The sequence below is a fragment of the Carassius carassius genome, chromosome 12, assembly GCF_963082965.1.
Source record: "Carassius carassius chromosome 12, fCarCar2.1, whole genome shotgun sequence".
NCBI lineage: Eukaryota > Metazoa > Chordata > Actinopteri > Cypriniformes > Cyprinidae > Carassius > Carassius carassius.
The window spans coordinates 16864954-16878130 of record NC_081766.1 but is presented as its reverse complement, the minus strand read 5'-3'; the positions used below and the strand labels follow the sequence as shown (position 1 = coordinate 16878130).

The following is a 13177-nucleotide window of genomic DNA, read 5'->3' as shown; positions in this document are numbered from 1 at the left end:
TCTAAAATCCAATTTCAATGTAATATTAAAAAAAGAATTTACAAGATGATTGTTACAAAAGATTTCTATTTTCTGTTTATCAGAGAATCCTAAAAAAACTATCAGTTTAAACAAAATCATTAAGCAGCACAAATATTTTCAACACTGATAATGAGAAGAAATGTTTCTTGAGCACTAAATCAGCATATTAGATTGATTCCTAAAAGATCATGTGACACTTAAGTAATGCCTGTTGAAAATTCAGCTTTGCCATCACAAGAATAACTTACATTTTAAAATATATTACAATAGAAAATAGTTTTATTAAAAGTTAATAATATTTTATATTATTACTGTTTTTCTGTATTGAGCAAATAAATGCAGCCTTGGTAAGCATAAAGGTCTCTTTTAAAAAACTTTAAAAATGACGTTTTCAGCTGCACGGTTAGAGGTATTAATTTTTATAGCATAAATGTTGTTGTAATTCCTAACCCGGAATATGACCAATAATAATGATGCTTGCTTTAGTTACTGTAAAGTATTTATGAACAAGGGGTAAAAAAGTAAAGCTTTAGCAGACATGTGAGATAGAATAATAAGTGTCCTTATTATGGTATTAGGGACTTGGCTACCAAGATGGGTGGAGACATGCAGCAATCAGCTGGAGCTGCCAGAGTTTAAAAGGACAGAGGTGTAGAAGCACACACAGCACACGGCCCAAGCTGCACACACTCTGCATGACTGGGAGCCATGTTTGACAGAGCTTTAAGGAAACATAGCGTTTTCTTGTTTCTATGGTGGGAGCACGCAGCTGCACAGCGTTTGCTCCTGCAGGGCATGTGTGCATTTGAGATGGACTGAGAGAAGAAGAAAATGTAGAAAATGTGGCAAATGAAAACTTCATACGAAGGGGGCGGAGGTTACGTCATCTCAGTATGGCCCCTTAAATGTACTGGTGTGTAGACATGTTTATGTTGACTTAAGTTTGCTGTGATCCTGTCATACATCTGTTTTGCTCTATTAATGTTGTCATCGTGTCTGTCCTGTAGGTTACTAGTAGGCCTCCACGATTTGGTTGGGGAGTTAATTGTGATTTATTTATTTGTTTGCTTGCTTGTTTGTTTGTGTGTGTGTTTGGATTTTTTTTAACTTCAGGTTTGAGTGATCAATATAACTTATTATTATTATTATTATTATTATTATTATTATTATTAATATTAATATTATTATTATTATTATTATTATTAACATTTCAAATATATGCATTTAGTTAATTTAAAGCCATCTTGTGGTTCCCTTGGAACTATACTGAGGCATCCTAGTAGGCCTGGTTGAGAACTAAAGTACTAAGCATGCTAAAACCCTGTCTAAAGTTGAATCTCTAAATTTATCCCTTTGAAGAACCACTGCTAAACAAAGAAATCTAGATAAACTGGTCAGTCACTCATCATCCAACAACCAATTATCTGACCATCCTTTCATATCCCTAATTCTAGTGCCATCTCTGTTTCTCAGGCTCACTCGGGAGGTTGAGTGATATCAAACTATGACCTCTAGGCCGAAGGTCAAACCCTTTTGTCTTTGGTAGATTGATTTAACTGTTCTGTATTTGGGACTGTTTGATGTGTTAAGCGTTTGCAAGTAGATAAGTGTCTCAAGCAAGCTTAGACATGCACAGTCAGATGTGATGGATACAGAGCATTAGATTGCCTGTAGCGGTGTGCATGTCTGCCATTCATTAAACGGATATATGTACAGTATGGCCGAGTAGCTTTCATCTCTGTTTCAACCTCTTTGCTACTTAAGTTTTTATAATAAAGCCTCCGTTCTAGAGATCAACCAATATGGGTTTTTCTATAGCCGATGCCGATGTTTAGAGGTCGGGGTCAGCCGATGGCCGATATGTGCTGCCGATTTTTAAGGCCAATATCTTGAAGTTTTCCCCTTCATTTGCATGCTAAAATGTCACACTAATAATAAGTGAATGCACAACATTTCTAAACTTATCATCATTTATTGAGCACAGTCAATCAGAAAGTCAATCATTTACAAAAAAGTTTTAGAGCATTTATCAAGCAGAATTTTTCAAGTTTGTTGGAACATAAATGTAAACTTAAATATACATTTAAATAAAATAAATAAAATGTTATACATAAAAATCAATTAAACTGAAAAATATAAAAAATAAAATATATATAAAAAAATAATTGTAGTGCTGCAAACACACTAGCAACCAGCAACATTTGTGTTTGGTATAAATGACACAGAAAATCTAAAGTGCATTCTAATTTCAAACTTACATCGCAGTCTGTTCATTATTAAAATAAAGTACAGTCAACCAAACATATAAAAGGTTACACTGGTCAGTTTAAATAGACCGTAGTATACCAGTCCACTCTGCTGTTATGCCAAGGATGTTTTTGCTTATGTGAAGAGGATGATCTTTTCTGTCTAGTTTACATTAAAAAAATAAAAAAATTATAGTTTAACATTCAGATACATTGCGAATGTGGAAACATTTGGATATGCGCAGAACGAGACCTGAGCAATAACCTCCAAATACATCGTCAAACCCGCGCTCGCTCGTCCTCGCATGCACGCACACACTTACGCACTCATGCACTCACACGTCTCGATCTAATGCTCTGTAAATGCAGGATTTTTTAAAACAACTAGGCCTAGCGGAACGCAAATTTCTAAATCGAATATTTTGCAGAACAGGATCAAACAAAAAAAAGTACTGGTCATAATACTTGCATAAAATGTTTGATGTGAAAAAGCGGTTCACTTACTGCACAGCACAGCCACAAGCGCCACAGTTACGTTTGGGATCATTTTATTTTTAATACTAGTGTCATTTGAAAATATTGCAATTGCATTTTAAAATACAACAACGAGCACCACGAAACCCTTTAAAGAGACGCATTCAGCAGTCTCCTTGACGGGAAACAGTCAACAAAGTAACATGATTTAAAACGTATGGCGCTCTCTCTTCATTTTATCAAATGATCATAATCACATCTATTTATTTTACAGTCCTGCTACTAGAATTTTATTCAGACTAAAACCCCTTTAATTCGGGTGAAAAAGCTTTTTTTCCAAGTGGCTTTGCACATAATAATAATAATACCGCTGCAGATGCATTGCAGTATTAAGGTTATTAATTGATCGTTAATTTAAACGTCGATCGATCATGGAAATGATCGAATATTGACATCCCTAAATGCAAATAAATTGGATGGAAACCTGGCTATTGTCTGCATCAAACCATGCTTCCGAACAAATGTGATTCACGGTTCTGGGCAGCTCCAGGACAGCTGTCTCTCCGAGCACGGTGCTGTCTGTGAGCGGGTCAGAGTAACGGAGCCCTCAATCACGCTGCAGTGTTTGTAAGAGCTGACAACTTCTCAAACCCCATTTACAGAGTGAGATTCTCTGGACTGTTGTTGAATCTTCCAAAAGTTTTGGCTTGGGGTCCTTCACATGCGCAGCAGCACTTTCCACTGCAACAATAATACGGGGCTGCCCGCCGACGTGCCTGACTTTAAATCGGCGCTACTAAACACGGATATCGGCCGATGCCGATATATTAAATAATGACAAATATCGGCCCGATATATCGGCCGAGCGATATATATGGGTCGACCTCTACTCCGGACCACAAAAAATGCATTATTATAAATCATCTGATGTTTTCTATTCTTGCACTTTATTCCACGTTTTCAGAAAGTATCTTGGTAGATAAGGCCTTAAATCCAGCTGAATCTGCAAAAGAAACTGGGATATTGTGATACTGAGCTCTGATTGGTTTTAGAAATCTCTTTGGAGAATGTTTGAGTGACAGCACCTAATCCCAAATCATGCTTGGTTTAGTTTAATTAGGACCAGATACACATCAATTGGTCTAATAATGCACTTGATGAGACTCTAATGGAGCTGGTGATGAATTGAGTCTGAGATCCTACCAGGAAGAGATGATGAGCTTAGCTCTTTACTGGATTTCTAAATCATACGATTTTATGGGCCCATTTCTCTCTTTAAAGAGTCTGACTACAGTTGTTCTACTCTAATGTGACAGAGAAGCATCTTTTAAAGCACCATGTGGTATGCAAATGGAGTTTTCTAATGATGGTGTAAGTAAAAGAGTGTGTTTATATGTCTGTGTGTGTGAAGATATTCCCTACAGACTGCAGCTGTGCTGAAGCGTGACTTCAGCTCCCTTTACCGTCAATCACAGCTGTAAACACGACACATTGAGTGTGTCTGAAACTCTCCATCTGCATTGTGCAACAGCAAATGAATGTCGTCAAGCTGTTGATTAAAGCAACATCATGCTAACACATCCAGTTTGATCCACACTCTGGATTAGTACATGGGATATACAATTCAAGAACATACTGTTAAAACACTTATAAGTCAACCTCTAAAAATATTGTTGAGAAACTGTATGTTAGTAGTTAAGTCCCTACAGGTCATCACACAAACATTTAGCAAGCTACATCTATTGTAGCTGCTTTGCTAGAAACTTCTCAGATAGCACATGTACATCTGCAAGATGTCTGTTAAAGATGTCTGCTTCATCTGGAAAGCATCTGCTGTATTTTATAAATGTCTATTTGACATCTGATAGGAAACGTCCTATAGACGTATTGCAGATGAGCAAACACTGATGTTAATGCAGATGTCAGATAGACGTCTCCATGATGCACATGTGCTATCAGAGTTTACAAACAAGCTAACGTAGCTTAAAAGTCTGTTTTCAATTAAAAGTGCATATTTTCGGATTGACTGAAATTATGTGTTTTTGACTTTGATGAAGATATTACATTTTTTTTAGGTTGGAAACTCTGAGCTCTGAGTAGTAGCTCAAAGCATAAGATAACTGCATTTTAGCAGTTATTAGGTACCTCAACACTTATTACTGTTTGAACAAAAAAGGTGCATTAATGGTGCATTAATGTGATTTAGAACTGTATTTTGCTGCCATGAACAACAAAGCCACACATGGATCCATTTTGGTGTTATTAATGCTGCCATAGAAACAAATAATTTCAGAGTGTCAGAGTGTGAGCGGGTCAGGTACAATCTTCGAGTTGACATCTGGTAATTGTGATAATCCTGACATGAGGCGAACACGGCATTAAACTCTGACATTCATCTGTCTGTCAAAATAAACATGCCTCAGCAAAACCAAAGCAGAATGATAAACTGTACCCTGCTCTATTCGCGCACGCATGTTGCAGATTCATCTGAAAGTTGTCAGAGAGTGTTTTTTGTCAGATATATTGTCAGATTTGAAAACGATACATATAGTGATTGTTTTCACGATGTACGTGAATTCACTGAAAATGATTGTTATTGTTTGTGCAGCCCAATGGTTTCTTTCATAGACGTCTCACCTACCTGTTTTTACAAACAGTGATTATTACACAAGACTGGTTCTCACTTACACCCTCATGATATGTGTAAATTTTATGTGCAGACTGGAATACAAACGGTATGGTCTCTGCTGTATAAAAACCTGTCAATGACTGCCGGCCAATTGTAGTTGGTCAGACACATTAAATTCTTATCCAGTCACAACAAACAGCATCAGACTGCACAAACCTTATTTGTAGTTATTGGCATGGATCCAATTTATCTTCCAAATTTAGATTAGGTTATTTGGCTTTTTAGGCCTTTTTAGCAAGTCAGATGCCAAGATTAAAATATCAAGGTTTTTTGGACAATGTTAAGCCATCTCATCATCATAAAGCCCTTTGAATCGTCTGCATAATAGACTCATTGGTCTGGCTAACTGACTATAAATATAACACTGATGACTCATTGAAAGACTGAATATGCCACTGACCAATTAACTGACCGACTTACTCAATATAATACTGAATGACTGACTGAATTTAGCAGTGACCCATCGACTGTTTGACTGAAATATTGTTGCCTGATGGGATACATTTCTGACTAATTTGAGCCTGCTGAGTGACAAACTGCATAATTTTGGCCCCAAATTCAATCCAGGGATGGATGGTTAAGGATAGGATCTGCTCATGCATGGATTTCTACAGCCTGTTGTCTAGGCTGGATGTCCGTGGCAGGAATTTCAGTTTTTGTATGCCAAATCAAATATGATTTTATAGATTCTACCTCCAACATGGGCTCATTGAAATGTCATAAAAATTACATCAATGTCCTCAGGGCTGCTGTGAAAGTAAACAAATATCCACCAAATCTCTTTATTGTTGGAAAATAATGGAACACAAATTTTACAATTTTATTGGCTGGGTGAAAGTTTTGGATGGAAACTATTCTCATTCCATATATTACATTACATTTTACATTTATCTGACGCTTTTATCCAAAGCGACTTACAATTGCTATATATGTCAGAGGTCGCACAACTCTCGAGCAACTAGGGGTTAAGTGTCTTGCTCAGGGACACATTGGTGTCTCACATTGGATTCGAACCCAGATCTCTCACACCAAAGGCATGTGTCTTATACACTGCGCCAACACCACCACCATAAGGAAGAAAGTTGACAGGGTTCCCATTTTCTAGAGCTGCCTCTCTCTCTTTTTCTCTCTCACTCTAATTATAGTCTGGTTTGACTGAATTAATTTTATATATTGCAAGACCCAGTAACAAGGTTGATACATTCCATTCTATAAAACAAGCATACACATTTTAATATTTATAATCAAAGGCTTGATTTCAGTGGAAGGATTGGAAAGTAGAATGTCTGAAATGGATGCCTTTTTACATATGACACATTTCAGGGTTTAATGTAGGAAAAACTCATTGTGCAGTACAGTACAGTTTTTCTGGTCATTCTTATGTGTACACTACCGTTAAAATAATAATAATACCCCATTTATCATATTTTTATATGCCTTTTTTTATGTTTTTTGGTTTTCAAAGCTTGGCAGCCTTTAGTCACTAAGAACTGTTGTTGTATTGCAAAGGCAATGTGACAGTTCTTCAAATATTTCTGTATCACATAGACGTTATTAGAATGTTGTACATTATACCAAGCATGCACAAGGATATATATTGATTTGGCTTGTTGTTTGACCATGCAGGTCACAACAGGCCCAGGTGCTTTCATGAAGGTCAGGCTGAGGGACATGGTCTCATTGGGTTCTTGTTGTGCCGTGAGGGTTTGTACAGTACGTGTGTCCGCTGGCTGAAGAGCTGCAGGAATGCTGGTGTTTGCTAAGTGGAGAGAACTACAGAGACTGTCCAAACACACATCTGTTTGCCAACTGGGAGCATATTACTGTCTCTATGCTAGGAGCCTCAGTGGCTGGCCTCTGAATGGAGCCTCTTGTGTGGAGAGAGAGGAGAACTAGTCACTGAGATTGAAAAGACAACAGAGCTTAGTGCCACTGCCCTCTCTAGTACTCCGGAAGCACTACAAGAAGATCCTGTTACCCCGTTTGAAAACCTAGAAATCTGTTATCAGTGCTGCATCCTTCCAATGCTGCTCACATTCATGTAGATTTGTCATGTTGGGTTACGGCTATCTGTTTTAGAATGAGGATACGCTGCTGTTCCCATTTCTAACAGGCCTGATAAACTGGATGGTGTGATTTATTGGCTTATGTTTAAAGACATTCCTTTCCAGATGACCCCACCTGACATCCTTGAATTTCTAATCAGATTTCAAATTGCCTGCTTTCCGTGTACCCATAACCCTGCCTCATGCGGACTGTAACTTACCATTCCATCCTGATGTACATGTACTTTTCTACCCATCATTCATTCATTTGTTTGTTTGTTCTCTCTATCTATCAATCACTGTTTGTTCTATAATTCATTCCATCATTCATTCTATAATTCGGCCTATCGCTTGTTCTAAAATCTTGTTCCGTAGTTAATTTGTTTCCTAATTCATTATATAATTTGTTTTATAACCATCTATTTATTGTTCATTTATTCTACATAATATTTGTTCTACCTGTCATTGGTTCATTCATTAGTTTCTGTCTTTCTGTCTATATAGTTTGTTTATTCTTTAGTTCTATCTATTGTTCACCTGGTCTGTCTTATCTCTTTTTGTAAGGGATTCTGTCAGATGAAAACAGGTGATTATAGCTATTTTATAGTTTTTAGATAATTTGATCCGTGTTTATGTGGCAAAAAACTGTGAGATTAGAGTGACTGCATAAACATAAACATATATAAACTTGACCAAATAAAAATCACAACTAATCAATTCTCTATTAATGAATTGGACTTCCCAATTACTTCACATTGTTACTATATTATTACTTTTAAGAGATTGGTGTTAGAGAAGCTTCACCACATTGGTGTAAGGACTAGATTAAGCACAGAAAGCCCTATACTTTGATGGACCCTTATGCCCTCTTGAAGATCCCATATGAAAACTTAATGTGACATCTATCATTCAGTGTACTTCGACATGGAACAGTCTTCAAAGGCACTCAATGCTTTAGATATGATAATACATAAATGGAGAATATGGTTCAGATGTTTGGCATGCTTCAGGACACTCATGCTGGAGAGGAGATGAGTTTGGTTGCATTGCTGTGGAGTGGCTGAAAGAAAGCTACCAGTGTGCTGTGGGCTCAGCGTAGACTTCACATGAGTGCACTCTGTGTATGTACAGTACGCCACCAGGGAGAGCAGGGCTGAAAAGGGTCCTCTTTGTGCTCGGCACGCACACAAGCTCACACTCCACCAGGCCTGACCGTGGCTCCAGGAAGCTCTCTGCCTCAAACTGAACGCTTCATTTAAGCATTCCAATTCCACTAGGCCAATATGTGTCTGTATGTAAGTGCTTCCCTGTGGAAGAAAGAATGAATAATGTATTTAACATCGAAGGACAGAGGCTTTCTTTTCCTTCTGCATAGTGATGTGCTGGACACTCATCTACACTTCGGAGTATATGTACTTAATATTATACACTGTTACAAAATAAAATAAAAATCTGTAAAATGTATGGTAAAAAACTGGCTGCCAGCTGTAAAAAATATGGTAGCAACATTTTAGGTTTTACGGATTTATTTTAATTTACATTTAAAACTGGTACCTTTGTAATACACTGATAACCAACAAAAGTAGGTGGTGATGAGAAAATCACATAATGAACCAAAGCTCATCACAAGCAGCTTTTCCACAAGCTGAGAATTAATATACTAATATATCAAAGGTGCACAGTGTCATTCACATAAATACTAAACAACTTCTTGGTAACACAAGACACTAACATAATGACAATAAACATTTATTTAACAACATTAAATGTAACATACAACCCTAATGAGCATAACTGATAAGAAAAAAAACTAAGAAGAAACCGTTATTTCAACAAATGTGAAATGTCAATTTACGTTTTTGTTTTGTTTTTTTACAGTAAATTGTTCTTTTTCACTTAAAAAACAAAACAAAAAAAAAACCACTGTATTTTACCATAAAAATTACATTGAATTTCAATTACAATTAACCAATTAATAGTTATTTTTCTGTAGCATTTTTACTGTCTTTTACTATTAAAATCACGATAATTTTTTACAGTGTACATACTTCCTGTTTCCAGTATTAGGGATGCACAGATAACAATTTTTCAGAACTGATCCGATCCAATATTTAATTTGATCTTCCCTTTTTGTGTGTTGAACGTAATCTACTAAATACAGACAACTTCATTATAAAGAAAATAACAAATTAAAAAAAAGACAAAAATACTGTTATAAAAAACTTGATTAATGGATAATTCAGCAAACAAAATTTACTTAAGAAAACAACAGCAACATATGATAGGACAGAACAAGAAATGCTTTCATTGCACAAAAGTATCATAATATTATAATTATATATTGTTTTTTAATTATTTCATTTTAGTTTTTATTATACTTATTTATTTATTTATTGTAATAGAATAGTACGTGATTAGCATATTCATATATTTTTGTGTTCCAAGGTACTTCAAAGAATGCCATGGTACTTTTTAGTTAGAATATGTTGTGTGGTGATGCATTTTCTTTGGCGATACCACAGCACATACAGCTCTCATGTCAAATGTCCACTGTCTTTTGACAGTTTTGGCATTACCGCTTTGGGTATGGTTTATTGCCAATCATGGAGAAATATAACCTCATCAGCATTTTTTTTCCACCACTAGGTGTCTAATTTTCCTTTGCAATGTCTTACAAATAGAGAAAATTACATAATATATTACAACTTTCACAGACATCATTTATTTATTGGTTCAAGATGTTCAAGATCCCCACATGGTTGGATTGAGCATAAAATCAGTCTCCTTTACATTTATTCATTTAGCTGACGCTTTTATCCAAAGCGACTTACAATTGCTATATATGTCAGAGGTCGCACGCCTCTGGAGCAACTAGGGGTTAAGTGTCTTGCTCAGGGACACATTGGTGTCTCACAGTGGATTCGAACCCGGGTCTCTCACACCAAAGGCATGTGTCTTATCCACTGCGCCAACAACAACACCCAAACATGTTGTGATGTAAACAACACTTTACATCAACAGGAATAATCTGAAGAAGCCACAGTTCTTCCGGTCCGTCTGCTGTTTCTCTGAGTTAATTATTTCACATATTATGATTATCCTAGTACATTTAGGTGAGCTGTGTTTGTGTAAATAATTCTATGTGGGTGGATGTACACAGAACAGACCTTGATTTATTGTACTAGATAAATAAAGATGAATAAACACACAACTTTCATCTTCTGCAAATCCACCCACGTGCACACTTTCATATACTTGCATACACACTGAGAACCAGCAAACACCCACTCATTCGACTTTGCTCTTACTGACAGGTCTTTCGTGTTTATCATCATAGACTAATTTGTTCTACAAGGATTTGTTCTACTTGCAAGGTCACAGTCTAGGGCCACACACCCAGGGCCCCTGTTGTGTAGCACTTGTACACGTACACACACACTTTCAGTAAGGGCTCCTCCTCTGTTCTCACCAGTTAACAAAAAAGGGCCCTTTGAAGTTAGCTGGAGTCTAGCTGTTACTGGAAAAACAGCTTCTGAAAAACCCTTTTTACCCTCTTGATATGATGTTGCCCTTTGAATATTTGTTAATTATATTCTCACTTTTTTTTTTTACCTTAAAACTTTGCCTCGCCAAGTCTCCTAATAGCATTAAGTGTCTCGCTACAGTCAGACTACTACATGACTTTTGATGGTAATTTTTGATGTGAAACTTGGTCGAAGAAAGATTCATCCATGGGAAATTGACTGAACTTTTTTTTTCATTCTAGCGCTTATTCAAGTGGTTCTGGAATGTTCCTTCAGGATATGACATAGTAGTGACTAGCAATGTTGTTGTGAACAGGCTTTGACAGCTATGAAGAATAAACTGTAGAGTCCATCCTGTGATTTAGACTGGCCAAAGCATTGCAGAGCTGACTGCTGCCGTCTCAGGAGGGGACGATGTCTTTACCAGATTTAGTCAGACCTCCACTACTGTGAGCAGAGCCAGACCACATTGGAAAAGTCAACAGCACTACTTGGATTTGCCTTGCATTTGAATATATTTGTTCCAGTCAATCTAAAAATGGCAAATGGAGGATTTGCATCTGGTTTACTTTAGACTAACTAGTGGATGATTTTATCCTAGGTGGTTTAAGTTCAAGCTGCTGACTGTGTTCCAAAACCTCTGTGCAGTGTAATTTGGAAGCAACTTTATTTTTGTAATTCCATTATGCTTTTAAAATGATACACTTCCTATTTTATACATCCATTTCTTAATTTCAAAATGAATGTTTCTGAAATGTATATGAGAAAATGATACTGCTAGCAAACAGTTTAACCAAGGAAAATGAGGTGAATATTTATTTAGAGAAAAGTCTCACGGGGTATTGAGTTTTCAGACAGGTGCGTGACTTGTCATGTACGGCGATCCCATCAGTCATAGAGTCAAAACGAGTGAGGGATCTGGAGAATGGATGTGCAATAAATCAGGCCTGATGAGAGTTTCCATGCTGCTCGAGTCCTTTCCAGTCCTGCATAACGGTCTGTCTGGACTGCTCCAGTTCCATTACCCACAACCCTCTGTGTCGTGCCAAGTGGGGCGGCATTAATTGTCCAGTTTGCTTTGTTTGTTTGTATGCTTTATTCATTTCTGCTTAGGATCCAGCAGATAGGTCACTTTCCAATGAGGATGGAATGATATCTATTTATAATAATTTTCACCAATGCATAGTTGGGTGCTTATCAGCAGGCCCAGACAGAATCTGCAGATATTTGCATTTAAACATAGAGGAATGTGTTAAATGGAATTGAGAACTGCTGCACTCTTAAAGCATAGTCAGCCAAACTATTTCATAACTGCACACACATGGGGAAGTTCTGTGGAAATGTCTGCAGTTTTCTGCAGAAGTCTTGGCCTGCTTACCAGATGCCAAACTTCTTCTTGCGATAAATCAGAATCAATGTAGCAGACAAAAACTATAATAATTCACAAATGAATTGTGGTAACCATGTTAACTCATTAAGAGCGTACATTACTTGTTAACACCAATTCTACCTGTTTGTTCTTAATTGATTTTAATGCATGGATGTTTATCATAGATTATAACATACTGAGGTGAATATGAATATTTGACTGTATGTTTCTTTTCTTGTATGCACAGGGCCCGCAGAAGTTCCGATGATGTCACCCAATGGATCCATCCCACCCATCCATGTGCCTCCCGGCTACATCTCCCAGGTTAGTGCAAAATGTCAATATCATAATTTTAGCATAGTATCATTAATAAATGAGAAGATGCGCAAATAATCGCTGAAAATGAATGTGGATTTGCAGTTAACAATGGCTTCTCAGTTAACAATGGCTCTGTGTAGTAACCGCTGCTCTATGTGAAATCACGCACCTGATGAAGTTGATTAGAGAACCGGCTTTACTGACGAGATGCGCATTAATGATCGGCCGATCGTGATCAGAGCACCCCTAATATATATATAAACTAGAATATAACATAAGCTAGAATATTTTCTGCTTCATTTAAATAACACTGCACATTATAAATGAGAGTTGCCTGTCCCAAAACTTTATTTGAAAATATGTTTCCAAGTGTGCATGTATATGACAGCTTTCATCTTTAAAAAATAAAATAAAATAAAAATGTCCTTAGGACTGACTACCTCTCATCATGTCACCTCTGTAAGTGAGACTTGTGGTCTGTCCAGGGCTCT

The 13177-nt window shown here is 36.8% G+C and overlaps 1 protein-coding gene across 2 annotated transcripts in view; it reads left to right on the top strand.

The window, feature by feature from the left end:
• Nucleotides 1-13177, top strand: part of LOC132154945 (fibronectin type III domain-containing protein 3B-like) — a 132790-nt gene that overhangs the window by 70898 nt on the left and 48715 nt on the right. For both annotated transcript variants that reach the window (XM_059563685.1, XM_059563684.1), the window contains exon 4: nucleotides 12616-12692. In XM_059563685.1, the coding sequence (XP_059419668.1) occupies nucleotides 12616-12692 (77 nt within the window). The remainder of the gene's footprint in view (nucleotides 1-12615; nucleotides 12693-13177) is intronic.